The 20,513-nt window shown below is 43.4% G+C and overlaps 1 protein-coding gene across 1 annotated transcript; it reads right to left on the reverse strand.

Moving 5' to 3' along the window:
- Nucleotides 1–527: 527 nt before the first annotated feature.
- On the reverse strand, nt 528–19,725 carry LOC311368029 (rhotekin-like; the record flags this gene model as incomplete). The annotated part of the gene is made up of 13 exons (XM_084486909.1): nt 528–549; nt 5,596–5,680; nt 6,097–6,195; nt 11,932–12,094; nt 12,718–12,846; nt 12,986–13,092; nt 13,466–13,560; nt 15,095–15,334; nt 15,716–15,833; nt 16,364–16,417; nt 16,561–16,613; nt 17,448–17,647; nt 19,702–19,725. 13 exons carry the CDS (start codon nt 19,723–19,725, stop codon nt 546–548), a joined length of 1,371 nt encoding a protein of 456 aa, XP_084343035.1. The 3' UTR covers nt 528–545.
- Between the last annotated feature and the right edge of the window lie 788 nt (nt 19,726–20,513).

The following is a 20,513-nucleotide window of genomic DNA, read 5'->3' on the forward strand; positions in this document are numbered from 1 at the left end:
ATGATTTATAGTTTTCTTTATTTTTGTCAGTACAGTCAGCTATCATTGTCACATATATAAAACAACACAAAAGAGATACAACTTGCTCAACAATCCTGAGAAACACAAACAAGTCTAGACAATATCTGAGAAGAGAATTGCGACACACAATGGGGGACATGAATTCCTGGCCGGCGACACACCTTAAATTTTTAGCAATATCATCCTGCTTGGTTTCTTGTCTGGAACTCGTCCCAGCTATGGCACCGTGCAATTATCTTAAATCATTCATACTTTGTGTTCTGTCTTCTGTAAAGTTTTCCAGTATGCATCAAAAGGTTTAATTAAAAGCCAATCCAATCATAGGGAGGGATCACATTCACCATGCAAAACAACAACAACATATGTAATCATAGGTCAACGCCGTGCTGAAAAAGGGACAGAACTAGTTCCACCTGGGGTGAGAAGCAGTGTTTCTGCAGTGATTTGTTCCCCTAAACATGGCGGGGGGGGGGGGGGGGGAGGGAGAGCTCCACCAATGGGTCCATCGTCCTCACTCTCCAAGGTCAACTGCAAAGAGGAAAACGAGTTTTTAACATCAACAATAAACAACAGCCATAACCGTCGGTGTGTACCCTGCGATGAATGACGTTTGCGGTTGTCTCTTAATTGAACAGACAACACAGAGAGCGAACCGGTTTGGTCACGTGAATAACATTTCTGGCTGACCCATCTATTCAACGGAGTCCTCTGTGTGTGTGTCCCCTGCCATGGGATTCATTTGGAGGGGATGACGTCAGGCTCTGAAGCCCGATAATGATCTGTTTGTCGTTGTCTAGGAGGACATCTCTTACAACAAAGACACGTGAGCCAGGATGTCATAAAATCACACTGAACACCCTTGCACGCAGAATGTCTAGCTTGAAGCTACAAGCTAATGTTCCCTTCGATGTCACAACACCAGCATGGAATCCGAACACAACCCCACCGTGCATAGTGGTGTTATAGGAGTGATACTCAATGCACTATTACTAGTGGATCTAATTACATCATCTTAAGATCGGCATGATCTTCTTTTTTTTATTTAGAGTCGGGACTTCTGCAGGCATTATTTTTTTTCACGCTTAGATTATCTTATAACCAGACATTGTTGATAAAAATATTAATGTTTCCCTCATACAAAGCTACAGTAACAACTACTACAATGTTATATAGTTAGCTAAATACAGTGAATGAGTTAAATAACTGTCAAATGTTGACTTGTTCTGCAGTGATTAGATATCTCATCAAAATATCTGCATGACTCAGGTTGAAACTATGAGTTTCATTTCGGTACACGATAACAGATTTGAAAGCCAGGCCAAAAGCAAATGGCTTTTTCTATGATGATGGTTGATTATATTTACTGGGCGTGTGCCAACATAATTATGTCTTGTATCAGTTGATTAATTATGTTGTGTTAGATCCGGGTTGGGTTGATTTACTATGTCAAGAAGAATGTCCAGGAATGCGACAAACTTTTTTTTTGAAAGGGCCACGTATAGTTAGAGCTGACACGTTAAAGGTGCCATGTCATGCCACCAGGTGTGGTGTGATTAGCCGTTATAAGCCATTTTGGAAATCTGCTCCATATGACATCACATGGGGCAGGAAGTGGGCATGTCCACCTAGATGTGTGCTGGATAGATCAGGGCCGTTTCTCAATACCAAGTACGCGGACTACGTACTCGCGGACTTGGAAGTACGTGCTTGGCAAGTCCGGACTTTGAAGTACAGACTTCCGAGAACGTGAGTACGCACCTGCAATTGGAACAGCAGCGGACTCGATGACGTCACCACCTCAGCTCTGTTAACTGCTTTACGGCCTCATGTAGGCATACACTACTGAACAATATAAACAAATTATATAAAACTAAACCCCAGCCTCTTTCATTTTATAATAGTATGTTAATATTTTGAATGAATATAAATGAAAAGATATGCTTGTCGTGTGTATTTATATGCAAACGACTTTTAATATGTAGGGTACAGATGCGCGTGCCTAACTGCCTATGTAGTTGGAGAGTAGACTATTATAACGAATAATAATAACGAATGAGCGAGAAACTACACAGATTACAATAGGAAAAAACACACACACACACACACACACACACACACACACACACACACACACACACACACACACACACACACACACACACACACACACACACACACACACACACACACACACACACGGTCGGATGGATCCGACCGCGATTTTCGTTGCCGCGATGGGTTTCCTCTATCAGCGACGTATACAATACAAACAAATTATATAAAACAAAACCCCAGCCTCTTTAATTTTAAAATAGTATGTCAATATTTTGAATGAATAGGCCTAGATTTTTGTTATATATGTAAAATTTTCCTATATATAGCCTATTATTATAGCTTACATACTAATATTTTAAAACATGGGAATGCGAAATGCATCCTGGAATATTGAACGGTCCCAAGTCCACACGAGTCACCTCCGATGCATCCTCGGTAGAACGGCCTCATCGAGAACGCATCGAGAACACTTCCGGGTTTTACGACCGTACTCTCGTACTTGGAATTGGAACAGTACTTGGGCTACCACTGATGACGTTTCACGAGAACGCAAGTACACGAGTACAGACGAGAACGCAAATTGAGAAACGGCTCAGGTCTATCAGCCTACCCAGTGGACTGCAGCAAACGTTGCTCACCTATCTGTCACACATCTAGGTGGACACGCACACCTGTGATGTGTTAAGGGGCTGATTTCCAAAACGGCTTGTAACGGCTAATCACACCACACCTGGTGGCATGTGGCTTATTTCTGACCCTTCAGGACAAGGGTGGCCAGACTTTTTCGGCTTGCGAGCTACTTTCAAAATGACCAGGTCAAAATGATCTACCTACATAAAAAAATGCTAAACATTTATTTATTTATGTTATACTGAGTACATACTCTGATGACTTGCACTGAATGGCGTCAGCCAGGGTTGCATAGTCCGGACAGTAGCTGCTGGTAGCTAGTCTCAAGCAGGCTTCCAATTGGCCATCAGTCATGGTGGAACGGTATTTAGACTTAATAATCTTCATGTAGGAAAAGGCTGACGGGCATAAATAAGTAGAGCCAAATAATGCAGTCAAGGAGGTAGCAGGTTTCTTTCCCTTTGTGAGTAAATTCCAAAATTGTCCATGAGCCCTGGACTTAAGCTCAATTAGCTTTAAGTATCAAAATCTCATCCTCCACTGCAGACGAGTTCAGGTGAAACAGTGCTGCAATTTTTGCGAGCGAATCAACCTCAACATCTTCTCATATAGATGGGCTCACTAGAAGAGCTCACTGGTGATCTGTAAAGAAGAGCTCGCTGGTGATCTGTAAAGAAGAGCTCGCTGGTGATCTGTAAAGAAGAGCTCACTGGTGATCTGTAAAGAAGAGCTCACTGGTGATCTGTAAAGAAGAGCTCACTGGTGATCTGTAAAGAAGAGCTCACTGGTGATCTGTAAAGAAGAGCTCGCTGGTGATCTGCACTGGGCAGCTGCAGGGGAGGGAGAGCAGAGAGGGACGAACCACCACGTCTGTGGTTCTTTAGGTAAAACATTGTGCTCCTTCTTTTCTGCTCTCAAACTCTCAAATTGTACAGCATTACCTATAGCACCTTTAATTAATAATAAATATCTTACTACATTACCTATAGCACCTTTAATTAATAATAAATATCTTACTACATTACCTATAGCACCTTTAATTAATAATAAATATCTTACTACATTACCTATAGCACCTTTAATTAATAATAAATATCTTACTACATTACCTATAGCACCTTTAATTAATAATAAATATCTTACTACATTACCTATAGCACCTTTAATTAATAATGAATATCTTACTACATTACCTATAGCACCTTTAATTAATAATGAATATCTTACTACACATATTATCAAGCTTTCTGATTGGGCAGGGGAGATTTGAGCCATCCACAGCTACGTGTCTGATACGGTGTTTAAAGCGCCAGTGATCAGATGTAGACCATTAGGTCTTAAATGTGCTCAAATTTATTATTTTTCGTTTTTAATTTAATGAACATTTTGTTGTTTATACTAAATAATAATAGCATAAATTAGAAAAAACAGGTCTAAAATCCTATGTTTATTGCCATCCTCCTCCAAGGAGCTGGACTGCGGCCCATGTGGTGGGCTGTGTCCAAGAAAGGGTCACGCTTCACGGACCCTCCGAGTAAAATGAATTGAAACAGTTCACTACACTCTAAAATCCCATCACTCTCTAATCCCACAGCCCCTGGAGTTGTTAAGTGGCATTTTGTCTGCAAATAAACTCAACCAGGTACCCATCAATAGTTGGTTCAATATGTGTATGCTGAACATGTTCTCCCAAACATGTGACGTCTGTTTGTGGGTCCTTATTGTTCAGTGACCTAAATGCGACCACATGCTATGTTGCACGGCATTGAGTGTTTGGTGAGAAAAGTATGAACAGGATTAGGCGCTGTGTGTAGAGAGCACGGGCCTCCACAGCATCACAGACCTTTATTGTTCCATTCTATAACTCAGAGGCTTTCTCACACTAACCCTCAGCGGGCATGACATGAATCTGTGAGTTTGTGTGTTTGTATGGGTGTGTGTGTGTGTGTGTGTGTGTGTGTGTGTGTGTCAACTGCAATGCAAACAGTGAAATGTATCCTGAAAACTGACAAATAAGAATGAACAATACTGCTACAAGTGCTGCTAGTTTCCACAGTATTGGCAGAGGCGTGGCTTTATTGATTTATTCTTGATTATTAATCATGACATTGATTAAGGTCATTCTTCAGGGTATGTGCATTGGTCTGAGTTTATACATGCTCTAAAGTGGTGTTTAAAAAATATTTTGATTACGTTTTATGTTAGCCAGTTATTATGTAAAAATTGAATGGAGTTGTGTTGACTGATGACTTAATGTGGATCGGGCTATACATCTTGTATACATATATACAAGATGATGCTATAAATAAATTAACTATCATTATTCTACTTCGTTTAAGAATGCTTGATTCTGATTGGCTGGGAGGAGGGCATTAACCCGGCAGGTTGCCCGCTGACTTGTCGGTTGTACTTGCTGCTGACTGAGACCAGCGTCATCAAATAGTAGATCAATACACTGCTTGTATTTTTTTTCTATCACAGAAATTTCAAACATGAGGTCCATTGTAAAAATGAACCTTGTTTAAAAAAGAAAATGTGTCGGAAATCTATCTACTAATTAGCTACAGCGGAGCTAACGTTATTCACCGTAGTTCTAAAGGGGACTACTTTTTGAGGGAGATTAACTCAAACAGAGTATACATTTAATAAGCATGCAACATGAATAAGAAAAAGCATAATTATTAAAGTATTTGAATTGTTTTATTAAGTTGGCAAGCAAGAAGTAGTTTGATATGCCCGGCTTGTGGTGAGCCGTCCACAAGCCGGGCATATCAAACTGTTTATTGCTCTTGTAAGGGGTGATTATCCCTTACAAGTTACCCTGCGCACGACATCATGTGTTAGAGAGCACACTTCAAAGCAGACAGGCTGCAGAGGGCTCACACTCACCTCTCTTGGTAGTAGGACACCAGGAGTTCAGTGATCTCTGCAGACAAATCCTGGACCACATGCCCCTCCCCAGCAGAAGGTGTCACTGAAGCAGGAAGAGGGGACAGGGGATCAGCAAGGACCAAACAGTGACTATTGGAAGGACATTCGACCAGATTAAATATAATATGGAACCGTTCTCAATGCCGACAAACTATGGCCGCAATCTTATCTCGTTGGCTCACGTGTTCAAACCCAACCATATTTTCTTTCTGCCCAACATGTTATTAGTACAATATTTCACATTGTTTCTGTAATTGTCACACGGTTTGTCGCCTGCGAGGAAGGCATCCTTCAGATTGTATTTTTAGTTTGTTGTGTTGTGGTATGTTCTGAAGCAGGTTGGTTGACATCCATTCTAGGCTTCACTCCAATTTCCATTCTATAATGACAACGAGATCAACAAGTTGTGGGTGGGGGTGACATTGGGGTGAGGGGGTGGGCGCGTGTGGCATATCGTACCCATCTCGTGATACAAGGACCCCTGCCGGGCGGCGGAGGCTTTCCGAGGCGCCGGCTCTTCGATCTTCATGAGGTCGGTGCAACAGCGCTGCCAACAGCCTGTGGTGGAGGAAGAGCACCGAGATCATCACCCTGTCATTCGGGTGAGTGATGATACCAACCCACAATTAGTGATTGACAGCTTCTGAAAGTATACTCAGTGTGTACACAGCAGTCCTTTGAACTCCTTTGAAAACAGACATTGAATTCAATTTTTTCATTTCAACATGTTTGGTTTTTTCAAGGCAGATCATCATTCCAAATTTTTATCTTGGGTGTGAAGTCAGCAGGTTTTTGTTGTTCTACTACCAATTATCTTTGAGATGGGTCAATGGAGCGTAACGAATAGGTTCAAGTTATATCATATCAAATGTTTAGATATTTAGATCAGTGGTTCTCAAACTGTGGTACGCATACCACTGGCGATGCGCTATCTAGTGGTCCGCACTATTTTAAACATAATAATATCAAAATACTAGTCCGAATGAAAACAAAATCAACCATGAGACCATTAAAATGGGTATGTGGTGGCATGTGGTGATGTTCTTAGAAATGAATCCATGAAACCATAGCATCTCGAAGGTCATCTAACAACCGAACACGTGAACAACTGAATATCTCACTCGCAACAGTTCCGTGAATATTTCTCAGTGGCGGTTGAAGCGAACAACTGGATGAGAAACCTGTTCAGCATCGAAACCTCTGCCATGCCAAAGGCCTTCACTGTTGGTTAGCAGCGGACGTTAACAGATTTATCACGCAACAAAACATTAAAGTCTGCTTTCAGAAGGCGGTCATTGTTCGCCTTTTGGAAAACAGCAACACTGCGAATACCCTGCGCTTTCGGAACACGCTGTGTGCCAACTCCCTTGGCATCATAAAAATGAAATACATAAGCATTGATCCAGACATCACAGGACTGTGTTCTCAGAGGCAGGCGCACCCTTCTCATTAGGCTTATGGAAGTTCAGTTATCAACGTGTGGGCCAACTTTTAATATCATTTATATTTAGCCTTACAATTTTCAAACAGCTTTTTGGTACACAGTTGTAATTCTTAATGTTGTCACTTGCTGTGTGTGTGTGTGTGTGTGTGTGTGTGTGTGTGTGTGTGTGTGTGTGTGTGTGTGTGTGTGTGTGTGTGTACTAGTGCTACCCCTTTGTACAGCTGACAACAGTTAAACATTAACAACAATAAATAATATTATTTTAAGGAATAAATGTGCCTCGTTTGTGAGCTGTTGCCTAGCTGAATAGGGCTGGCCTACGCTGCTGTATTCTGTTCTATTTTATCGGTCATAATGACGGTACTTGGGGAGAGAAATATCTTCTGAGGTGGGACGCAGTATAAAAAGTTTGAGAACCACTGTTCTAGATAGTACTGTCTCATTATGCTTCTAGCTAGCCAAGTCTCAATTTTTTTTCTTCTACCAATTATCTTTGAGATGGGTCAATGGAGCGTAACAAATATGTTCAAGTTATATCATATCAAATGTTAACAGCTAGATTCCAATACTCGACAGCATTAACTTTTTATTTTTTATTTGAACAATCATTTAGATTGTATTACCAATCAAAAAGAAAAAAACATAATCACACAAAGGAAATGTAGTTCTTTCATAAAGTAATAAAATAAAAATATTATAAATGTATTTACGTTATAAATATTATTAATTTGTATTAAATATTTTATGATAAATTCTAAATAAGCCATGATTTATTTGAAAATCTTAAATTATCTTAATATTTAGATCAGTGGTTCTCAAACTGTCGTACGCGTACCAGTGGCGATGCGCTATTTAGTGGTCCGCACTATTTTAAACATAATAATATCAAAATACTAGTCTGAATGAAAACTAAATCAACCATGAGACCATTAAAATGGGGTATAAAATAAGTTTAGCCTTTCCTGTAATACTTTCGTTTCAATGTCGGCCTGTTTCGTAGATGGGTTGTGGCGTGCGCAATCTTCCACGATTACAAGCTAACGCTGATTACGGCGTTGGTTTGTGGTGGCATGTGGTGATGTTCTCAGAAATGAATCCATGAAACCATAGCATCTCGAAGGTCTACATCTACATCTATCTAACAACCGAACACGTGAACAACTGAACATCTCACTCGCAACAGTTTATGTACAGTTTTATACTCGCAACACATATTTTTCTCGGTGACGGTTGAAGCGGACAACTGGATGAGAAACCTGTTCAGCATCGAAACCTCTGCCATGCCAAAGGCCTTCACTGTTGGTTAGCAGCGGACGTTAACAGATTTGTCACGCAACAAAACATTAAAGTCTGCTTTCAGAAGGCGGTCATTGTTCGCCTTTTGGAAAACAGCAACACTGCGAATACCCTGCGCTTTCGGAACACGCTGTGTGCCAACTCCCTTGGCATCATAAAAATGAAATACATAAGCATTGATCCAGACATCACAGGACTGTGTTCTCAGAGGCAGGCGCACCCTTCTCATTAGGCTTATGGAAGTTCAGTTATCAACGTGTGGGCCAACTTTTAATATCATTTATATTTAGCCTTACAATTTTTTCGGTACACAGTTGTAATTCTTAACGTTGTCACTTGCTCTGTGTGTGTGTGTGTGTGTGTGTGTGTGTGTGTGTGTGTGTGTGTGTGTGTGTGTGTGTGTGTGTGTGTGTGTGTGTGTGTGTGTGTGTGTGTGTGTACCAGTGGAGGCTTCTCCAGTGAAGAGAGGGAGGAAGGTCCTCCTAAACATTGTTGAGAATAAAAAGTGTAGATTGCCCAGACTACTGTAATGAATTAATGCCCTTAAATATGACTACTTTAATGCCTTTGTATATGTAATGTTTGTTTCCCTGGGTAAAGGGATATTAGCACCCCCTATCGCCTATTGAATATTACTTCGGGGTGGACATTCCTCCCTCAGCCTCCATTGACTCCATTGACAGCCTCCATTAATTTCTCGGGAACTACTGGTGGCCGGTGGATAACATGGGGATCAATCTTATTTGGCTTAACACCATAACCAACATTCTGAAACATCCATTAACACCCACATTTGCCTCAAACAATGTTAGGCTTACAGCCCATGTCAATAGTTGTGAAATTATGTTCTTGTTGTTCTTGTAATGGTTTGTTATTCTGACCGTTCTGTTTAATATTGTGGAAAGGATGTTAGTGAATGATTCAGAGATAGAGATAGTAATGTCTCATTATGCTTCTAGAGATAGTAATGTCTCATTTTGCTTCTAGCTAGCCAAGTCTCAATATTTTCAAGGGCCCACATGAAGCAGAAGAAGGTTGCAGTGTCATGGGAAGAAAGTTAGTTGAGTCATTTGAATTTGCATTTGAATTTGTTCTTAAATGCATGATTTGCAACACAGCACTTTTTATCAGAACCCCTCGTTGAAGACTTCTTCCCGCAGCTATGAATACTAATAAAAACTTAGCGATTTGCTTACCAAAGTTTAACCGATCAACATAAGAAGAACTACAAACTCCAAAAACAACAACCAAGACAAATCTGTTGTGAGTGCCAGTGAGTGAACCGGAACAGACCAGGGGACTGCCAGTAACTTACTAACTTCACAACTGGTATCTCCACTGGAATGCACCAGAGCAGGTTTTGGGGACAGAGTGACATTACCGCCCAGCCCTGATAATGCCAGCCAAGCCTGTGTCACTTACTGATTACAGGCTTAGTTGATACAACTAGGGTACTAGTTTGAATGGATTACAGCGTTTGAATTTTTCCTTTCTGAATAATTAATTTGTGCATTGAACTGTGATTACATTCTTTCGGTGTCAACAAGTACAGAAAACAAAGGGCATGACGATGAATGCTGATGACGATTATGTTTTATTATTTTTGAAGAGCCACTCCTGACTCATCAAGGCATGGCCTGACTCACCTTTCATATTACAATGTTAAAATCCGAAAATGACATGTTATTTGGTATTCAAAATAAGCCAGTGAAAAGTTGGACCCTTCAGTTATGTTTCCCGAAATAATTTTCACCGTTCAAGTAATATAACATTCATACTTAAATATCAGTGCCCACCCACAGTGTGCTGGTTCCTCCAATGCGGCCAGCCGGTGATGACGTTATCGTTGTCACTACCCACAGAGAGAGACAGAGATACAACTTGCCCATGGGCTTTCTCTCTAAAAATCTAGGGTAAGCCATGGTAAATCAGAGCTGTTAGACGAGAAGCTGCCGTATGCAAGTGTCTTTGACACAGCTACTGACAGGGTGGTAAAATGTAGCCTAGAGGCAGTACATCCAGTGTGCGAATTAAGGGGGAGCAGGGGGAGGCCCCCCCCCCGTCAACAATCTTGAACGCGCGTAACCACCCCCCCACACACACTGAATACATCTGGCTGCTTCCTTACAGCTCGCAGGGCAATTATATCACAATGTCATTCAAACCCGGTACCATGTTGACCAAAACGGTAAAGAAACTTTAACAGGGATTAACAGGAGATGCAATTGCATAATAAGGAAATCTCTGAGACACTTTCGATAAGACGCGCCAGTTTCCTAATGTCTCACTCGCGGCCTCTAGTGGCCGTTAGTAGTACTGTTTCTTTAGAACATTATATTACTAGTATTCTAGTAGGCTACAAATTCTTAATTCAGTGCCATGAATAATACGGAATTTGCCCAAATTTACAGTGGAATAAAAGCATTTACTTTGATAGATGAGCCGTGTGTTACTTTGCAAGACCTTGTTGATAAAACACTAAAACGATGAATCAAACAATCCACATGTGTCTATTTAAGTGCGATCAAAGCGTAGTAATGTAGCTGAGCTGTGCACTGGTTTGGAAGCTAAGAGCCCCACTCAAGGGCGTAACTTTGCATAGGGACGGAGGGACATGTCCCGACCAACTTTGGGAAAGAAAAGATTGTCCCTACCAATGTTTTGATTCATTATTTAAGGGACAATTCCGGTATTTTGAACATTGAGTCCCCTTTCTGGTTTGTGTAGGATGAAAAAGAGCGGTTGACACCAGGGGCGGATCTATGGGGGGCCTAGGTGGGTACAGGCCCACCCAGATTGACAGGGGGCCCATCCAATCAGGGGTGGGCCCCCTGTCAAGCCCCCCGTCAACAATCCGGTCTGATTTTACAGAGTCTCACCCCAGCCAAAAACCCAAATTTGGCAACGCTGTATGTATACGTGGCCGATCCAAATCTTCCTAAGCCCACCCATAAATGACATTCTGAATCCGCCACTGGTTGACACCAAAGCTTTGACTATTGGTCCTGTCTCGGGTATTTGGCTCATTGAGAATCACCCCTGCCTGCTTCTCCGTCTCAACAGTAGGGCTAGAACCGAGCGAAAAGACTACAACCAAACGTAAACAGCTACCCGTTCCGTTTCCGGCCAACGAACAATGAGTCTTCCAAAAGAAATCAATGGGATTTACAAATGCGATAAATGTGCAATGAAACACGACAGAAACTGTATTTCGCTATGATAGTTGATTTGGAACATTGAGGGTTGTTTTAAGGACAGGTTTGTGAATGCAGCCATTCTGAAGCAGGCAGGGGTGATTCTAAATGTCCCTACCAAAGCTGAGACCAACACTTACACCCTTTGCCCCACTTCCTGTCTGGGGTACGCAAGACACCTCTATACAACAGCCAAAACAAAAATACATGTGTGTGTGTGTGTGTGTGTGTGTGTGTGTGTGTGTGTGTGTGTGTGTGTGTGTGTGTGTGTGTGTGTGTGTGTGTGTGTGTGTGTGTGTGTGTGTGTGTAGGTGTGTGTGTGTGTGTGTGTGGCATGTTTGTTTAATACCCATAACTTACTCAGGTCATGGAGGTGCTGCTGGCACAGGGCCAGCCATCGCTGGGTCTCTTGGGGTGTGGGAGGAGCCACTGTGTAGGCTATGTTCTCGCCGTGACACTTTGTGCTGATCAGCAGCGTAGGGGCTGGAGGGACTTCTTCTTCTGACACAGAAACAATGGTGTTCTGAAAGGGAAAACGTGTGTGTGTGTGTGTGTTTGTGTGTATGTGACACCTTTTTTGTTCACACTCAACTTAAAGGGCTCCTGTCATGCCCCCAGGTGTGGGTGTGATTAGCTGGTACAAGCCGTTTGGCACAGGGAAGGAATGATGTTCATAGTGACATCACAAGTGGGCATGTCACTATGAAAATCATTCCCTCCCTGTGCCAAACGGCTTGTAGCAGCTAATCACACCCACACCTGGGGGCATGACAGGAGCCCTTTAAATACTAACTATCTTATTATTAACTATTCATGCAGGCAACAGTCACCCTTAGAGCAAGACATAATTATTCTGTGTTTTTACAGATTACAGACACACACCAAGGGAGGCATTGGTGGTCAAATCAATTTAATAGGATTGAATTAAAATGCTTTTATTACTACTCCCCATTACTATTTTACCTTTGTATTGTAGCCAATGATGTGCCAAGTTGATTTTAAGCCCGGGGAAAATACTATCAATACAGGCATCATCACAGTTGAAAACGAGTCGAACAAGGGTTTGGATGAAGTGGTGTTGAAAGTCACCACTCCGTATCAGATATGTAAGGTGATTAAGGCGACTCTGTTTTCATTTGAACCAACCTTGTTGACAGGGATTACAAATACCGGCAGCTCCTCTGAGTGCATGTCTTTCTCACATTGGTAACAGAGCAGAGTTGGCCCTCTGAGGACACCGTAGACATCCTCCCAGCCGTCAGCGTCGGCTGTCGACTGAATGGGTGGAAGGAGACGGTTTCAAAAATGAAATTAAAAAAAGTACACGCAACAAAGAAACTCCAAATGTAAGAAATGTAACAGGCAAACATACACAAGCAGACAAACAGACACATTAAGTAGACAGACAGCTTACCTTGACTCTCAGACTGCCCATAACAACTGGCCTTGTCATACAGGCGGGCTGAGCCACCAGCCGGCAACACATGCTGCCGTACAGAGGCAGCCAGAATGGACTGTCCTCTGGAAGATAAGGTGACTGTCAAAACCTCTTGGGCTCAAAGGAAAGGGAAACTACGAGAATGGAGGCTTAAGGGCCGATTATGGTTCCACGTTCACGCAATGCAGACGCTTCTAAGAAGTTCTTTGCAGACAAGCTTGTTAATAACATAATCAATACGATACGCGCTGAACACCCCATTAAGACCAGTCTCCATGGAGACAGGAAACCAGAATTCAGATTGCGCAAATTCAAAAAAATCGTCTCACTAATCACACACGTCCTATTGTCATTCTGCTGAGATTTTGAGAGATTGAGATTTTACAAAATCTTGGAGGTGCTAGAATTGCCGGCAAATAAGTTTGGTGGTTTGGTACTTCCAGGAGATCCACTGACCTGTAGCGGTCAGAGACAGGTCATGGGTCTTGAAGCTGTCCTGTACGTGGTCCATGGTCAGTGTAGCGTGGCCCAACAGATGGAACCTGGGGCCCCTGTGGACAAGCCAAGAACAGTTAACTTTTACAGCCCTTAATAACCGCTACAGTCTCAAAGGGCGTCACAGGCCCTGCATTTATGATACCCCCTGATCCAAGACCCCAAGGGGCAGGAAGAAAATCCCTTTTTTAAGAAAGAAGAAATCTGTTAAGGAATACAGAAAACTAAAAACAATGTATTAGACACAAAAGTAACCTCAGAAAAAATAAGTGGTCATGTCTACTGTATTCGTGTCTCTTTGCACCAATGTTATGGTTTGTTTTTATTGTTTCTTAAAATGTTTTATTTTGCATCGCATAGTGCGTAGTACATTGTTTTTAACTTATATTGCACTGTGTTTTCTAAGTGTACACAAATAAAGTTTGAAAAAAATCAGTGTGAATACTGACTTTTTGTCAGTTCAGCCTGAGAATCACAAAGACTATGTCCTTTGAGGACTTTCTTTTGAATCTCTCTTAATCCCACTGATGAAAGATTGTAATGCCATGAGAGATATTTTCTGCATGAGGCGGGCGGGAACACAAGAGAGACGACCGTTACTGTTCAGGAGGTTGTGTAGGGGTGAACGCTGTATTTAAATCAAGATAGACGAGCTATAGCGTATGGCATAGACGGAATGTCGTGTCGTCATCCATACATAGCAAACATAGCTTGTAGGGGTGTGCATCTCTCCAATAAAAGACGATTCGATGCATATCTCGATACATGGGGTACGATACGCTTCAGAAACGATACATTTTTAAAATGGAACGATTCGATTCAGTTCGATTCAGAAGATTTGCATCTTTTAAATCAAAATCGATTTTCTGATTCAAATCGGTTTTTGTTACACCCCTAATAGCTTGAGATTTATATACTCTGCTGAGGACTCTCGAGCAATTCGGCCTGATCCTTAACACCTTAAAATTATCGTCTACGTGACAACATTTCAAAACAAATTCCTTTTTGGGGATTCAGATAAAGCGGCGTGTGGAATAGTGATGGCTCGTTTGCGAACGAATCAGTTCGAACAAACGACTTTTTAAAATGAACGAACCGACCTGATTCCCCGTTTCAGTTTGTCTAGTTCGTATCGTTCGTTCGCCGAGACTCGACTCCCAGCTCCACCCACTAGTCGCTGACTCGCGAGTCGCCGTTCGTTCACCGACTGTGTTTAGCGGTGAAGACTCGAGGACTGAGAAGTCACAAGACCGGGACCGCCAGCCGGGCAACAACATCCCGATTCCGAACATGAAGCGCTCCGCAGCTAAAAGGAACTTAGTTAATGTTGTGTTGATTGATGACCGTTTGCACCATTGCACCATCGTGATTCGTTTGAGAATGAGAGCGAGGGAGGAGCCGAGTCTGACCGACTCAGTGACTGAGAATCATGATTCACCTCTACCGGAAATGCGAACGAACAAGCGACTCTTCTGGGCGAACTGACCGACGCAAACGGATTCATTCGAACAAATCATGAAATCCACCACTAGTGTGGAATCAAACGATGTCTGAGCGCCTCTAAGCCTACGGCGGCGGCTCTGGGCTCACGGTGTGACGGGGGGAGGTGCCGGCGCAGGGGGCTGGTCCTCGGCTCTCTCTCCGCCCCCGCCGCCGCCGCCGGACCCGCAGGCCGTTGCGGCATCGAAGGCGGCCCGGATCCTGCGGCCGGACTGGCCCCCCAGGGTGCTGCCCAGGAGACTCAGCCTGCGGACCCCCGACCCGGCGTCATCCGCCATGGGGCTGCTGTAGAGCTCCACCCGCAGCTGGAACCCCGGCTCCACCTCTGTACTGGAGCACACACACGGGGGGGGGGGGGGGAAGGTTCTTGGTTCAGAAGCAGTGGTCCTGTAGGCATCGAGGCCCAAGATGCCTCAGCTCTAGCTGCTGATTGGGGAAGGTAGGTTGATTCGCATAAATGTAAATGATTCAATTATTAATTAATCATTAATAGGAGTAGCCATAGTGTTGGTAGACATGTGTGGGGAGGGGGGGGGGGTGTGATATAAGTGTAGTGATACAGGGGTTCTGACCCCTAGCCGAGAGGTTCTGTGTCTGAGCGTTGAATCACGATTCACTGAGTCGCTTCAGACAGACAACAGCGTCTGGTGGCGAAAAAGGTGAATAGAAAGGGCGGAAAGGGAAAGTGGGGAGCCAGCATGCTAGGCTTACAATAAGACGGTGTCCTCAAAGCAGATGTCTGTCAGCGTCCGGTCCACCACCGCCAGGTTAGTGTCATGAATGTCTTTACCACACTGGAGCAGGCAGAACACTGCACACTGATGTAACTCTACCAGAGAACCAGAGGGAGAGAGGGAGAGATCGTGAGAGAGAGACCTTGGGGACACACCCTAATAACGAAGAGAGATAGAGATCCTGTGTGAGTTCCAATCGCAATAACACAGACATTCCAGTTCATTGAACCGTAGAGCCGCTGGCAGTCAGAGCTGTCACACAAACGTAAGAGCTTTTGCGCTGTCTCAATAACAGAATTAATACGATGTCACCGGCATGCTAGAGTGACATTTCGAGAGCTCCAAGGTGTCAACATAGTCTGTCTGTGCATCTGCCCGAGTTCCCGCCTCGGTGAATTTACGCCACATTCATTTGAGACAACTGCTAATACCAATGAAGAAAGAAAGATAAAGCAACAATGAATGAGTACACACACAACTAAAGAAGGAACTCACAAAGGATCTAACAAAGGAGGAATTAAGAAAGGGTTCACTTTTCAAAACATATTTTTCAGATATACATATATAACTGTAAAGGATCATTTCTCTTTCTTCACGGTGTGCATCTGGGTATTGGTGGACTAACCGCCTTTGTTTTTGAAGTACTCTGAGTCCTTCCACATGAGAGGGATCCTGAGGCCTACAGAGGGGTCACAACACATGCAGCATTGACGTACAGCGCTAAGCGTGAGGCCTGTTAGGCTAACACACCTTGGGTTTATAGAATCAGGCTGTAGGTTATGTAGGATTTTTTCACTGTTTTATCAATGAGCCATTTCTCACCTGAAATTGCTAATTTCCCTGTACACGGCAGTCTGTCCTTTGCATCCGATGACCTGCAATGAAACAGAGTCAGCATATTCTGTCCCCTTCTATATTCACTATAAGCCCACCTATATACTCATCCAAGTATATCTCCATCCATTCACTATTCAGTCACAGCTCCACCCATCCAAACATCTATCACCAGTCCGTTTATCCATCAAGCCATCCACCCCTTCATCAGTCCATTCAAGTCAAGTCAGTTTAAACTTTAAATATATAACTTTAGACTTTATGTATTAAAAGGTCCCATGACATGCCACCAGGTGTGGTGTAATTAGCCGTTACAAGCAGTTTTGAAAATCTGTCTGTTATGACATCACAGGTGGGCGTGTCCACCTGTGGACCCGGACACGTGTGACGGATAGATGAGCAACGTTTGCTACAGTCCACTGGTAGGTTCAAAGTGTACACAAATAAAGTTAGAAAAAATCAGTGTGGCAACTGACTGGCTGGTAGGCTGATATATCCAGCACACATCTAGGTGGACACGCCCACCTGTGATGTCATAACAGGCAGATTTTCAAAACGGCTTGTAATGACTAATCACACCACACCTGGTGGCGTGGCATGGGACCTTTAAAGTCTTCCAACAGGGCTTACCGGGCCACCTCGTGCAACACCCCCAGTCCCTAACCAGCGTTTGAGTCCCCCCCCCTCTGGTCCCTAACCAGCGTTTGAGTCCCCCCCCCTCCGGTCCCTAACCAGTGTTTGAGTCCCCCCCCCTCTGCTCCCTAACCAGCGTTTGAGTCCCCCCCCCCCCCCTCTGCTCCCTAACCAGCGTTTGAGTCCCCCCCCCCTCCGGTCCCTAACCAGCGTTTGAGTCCCCCCCCACTCCGATCCCTGACCTGTGGCCCATCCTCTGCAGGACCTGGGCCTCTCTGGCGCGCTGCAGCTGGCTCAGCAGGGCCAGGAGCCGGGCGTTGCAGGTCAGCAGGCTCTTGGAGGCCTCCAGGGCCTGGTCCCTCTGGGAGCAGGCCGCCAGCAGCCGGCTGGCCCCCTCCTGCACCCGCACCTCCACCTCGATCTGCCGCTGCAGCTCCCCTTCCTGGGGACCCCCCCCAAGCACACACAGGGGGATGGGTCAGGGTGTCTGGGGGTCCTGGGGACCACCAGACACAGACAGGGGGATGGTCAGGGGGTCTGTACATGCAGACCAGTTCCCCTTGTTTCGCTGTCAATTTGCTGCTGTAGCAAAAACCCAAAAGGTTTCTGTATTCACAAAGTGTAATGTAATCTTCCATAAGAACAATATTAAAGGAAGTAAAAACCTAGCAAGTGCAGTAGCTGTTACTTTAGGTCGAAGTCAGGCAGCGGCTTAGAGAACGTGTGCAGGCCAAAGGAATGTGACATTATAAGGAGCTCATACCTCAGCCCTGAACAAATAACTGAACGACGTCTGTAATCCAGGAAGAGCCAATAAAGTAAATGATTGTGGCCAAACAACATACTATGAAGTGTTACGTAACACAATAATCACGCGTACGAGACACAAAGCATGCAGTCAGTCTCAGATACGCCATCTTAGATATTGTAGGTCAAGAATGGTGACATCTCAGTCAATAGCTCATTGTGGATAAGAAGCGTTATTTCCAAAGAGGGAAGGCAGCAGCAGGGGTTAACAGCAGTGCAACAAATGAACTTCTGTTCACAATTCACATGTGGGGAAGAAGGATAATCATGCAGAGTGTGGTCACCACCACCCTGCATGAGACACCGAAACCTCCACCAGGCAGTCAGGTTCAGCCTCACTAACGTCTCCTTCACTCTTAAGCAAACACATGTCAGTGCACTCATATGCGTCCATGGCGTGACCCACGCTTTAAGCGTCAACCTGCACGCTGTCACGCACACACAACAATGATCACGCCAAAAAAAACAAACGTGAATTTTCTGTTGATGACTTGACTAGACTAGACCACAGAGTATTGTTTTTAAGGAAAGGGGAGGAGTTTAAGACATCCCCTTACAACGTTTTCACAGCAGACATCCCCCCCCCCCGTCAACAATCCCGTCAGCCCGCAACCCCACACTCCCCCATGTGCAACCCTGCACATGGTTGCAGACAGCAGCATGTAGCGGATGGTATCTTAGCATGGTAGCATGGTACCATAGTAACATTGTAACATAATAACTGATAGCAGGTAGCCTGGTGTAGCAGGGTTCCATCATGGTAGCATAGTAGCAGGTAGCAGCTGACAGCATAGCAACAAGACACTGATCTAACGGCAGCACCAACCCACCAACCCAGGCCTTTTACATAAGAGGCACATTAAGGTCTCTTAGCTCTTAATGCTCTCAGTATGTCACTTTGATTTTGGTCCATGTGACGTGAGGCCCATGTGGAGCATGCGGGTACTCTGAGCTAAGCTGATTGATACATTCTGTTGTTCACTTACACTTCAAAACAGTGTGAAGACAAATCATCGAATTTATCTTTCCTTTTGATATACAAAGATTCAGACTAGACAAAATATGCCTATTGTGAAAATGGATACACAAAGGAATTATATTATTTGTATTTATTTTAGTAGGCCTTTCGTAATTAGCCTATAACATTGACAGAATAATAATAAAAAATATATATTCACATAAGGCGTTTTAATTTGATCTAATATTAATATAATTATCTAACTCAATATATTTTTATTTGTAACTTATCATTATGGCTTGGATTCAACATTTTAAACGTACTAGGCCGACACTATATTCCACCCCACATTAAAAAAAAAGCCGTCACTAATATGTGCATTACAGGTTATCCGTCAATGTGGCCCTCAAGGGTCCAACGTTTAAACAATAACCTGGACCACCTGCTGTCAATGGGCTACGTCATTGCTTCAGGGAACTCCTCAGTGATGGAGGACCAGCTCGTCATCTAATTTACTATTAGAATGTAACGAGGACCTAATTACGATAGGCCTACATAGCGATCAATGTTGATGATCATAATAAGCCGAGTCGTCCTCGAATAAGACAATTTAGTCCACCTTATAAAATGACCAAAGCTGATGAACAAATAATCCTACCAAAATACTTACTCACCTGCCACAGAAGATCATTAAGGTATAATAGGAAATATATATAAGATATTCTACTCACCGCGTTGATATCACAGATTTCCATGTCCAATTTGCGCCAACGGCAGCTCAGGAGTTCAACTAACCCGAGTGGAAAAACGGATCTTCAGTTATTCCCGACTATTTGCCTGGATGGGGAAGGATAACCCGGGATAACCGAGGATAGACGGACAAATCGGTGCTGCGAGTACAATAGAACAGACAGTCCCAACACTCGCCACTAGGGGGCTTGCTGGGACGGATTAGGGAAGAACGGTGCCTTGTCAGCTCTCAAGAATATATAACAGCAGTTTCAGCTCTAGTTCAGACAAATTTAGAATAAACTAAACCATCATCAACAGTATATAATGCTCGTGAAATAAACTTCGAAAAATGTATCCAAGGCTTGATTTATTAACATATCTTACAGGAAAGAAAAGGATGAAGAAATGAAGTCATTTATGACAATGGATTGTTGAAGTGGTTCTAAACTGCCAATTAAATGTTTGTGAAATGTTTTCGCCTTTTAACACTGACAACTTAACAAAATAGTACATTGCGCTAGAAACAGCAGAACACTGTACAAAACAGTAAGTACAGAACATAAGTTAACTTCCGAAAACGGAAATGTTATTCATTTAATGCTTGTTATCTCCATATGAAAGCATGACTGGCCATTTGACTTTCAGCGGACCGTTATGTTAACTTACTGGGTGTAAGACAGTAAACTATACACTAACCTGAGCAACAAGAGAAAAATGAGCACAGACACTATGAGGCTGGTGGGTTTACAAAGAATATGAAAGACTAAAAAGACTTTACAAAGACGATGGTTTCATGAGGTTTCAAGTGGCA

Source organism: Micromesistius poutassou (genome assembly GCF_964030765.1).
Source record: "Micromesistius poutassou genome assembly, chromosome: 22".
Lineage (NCBI taxonomy): Eukaryota > Metazoa > Chordata > Actinopteri > Gadiformes > Gadidae > Micromesistius > Micromesistius poutassou.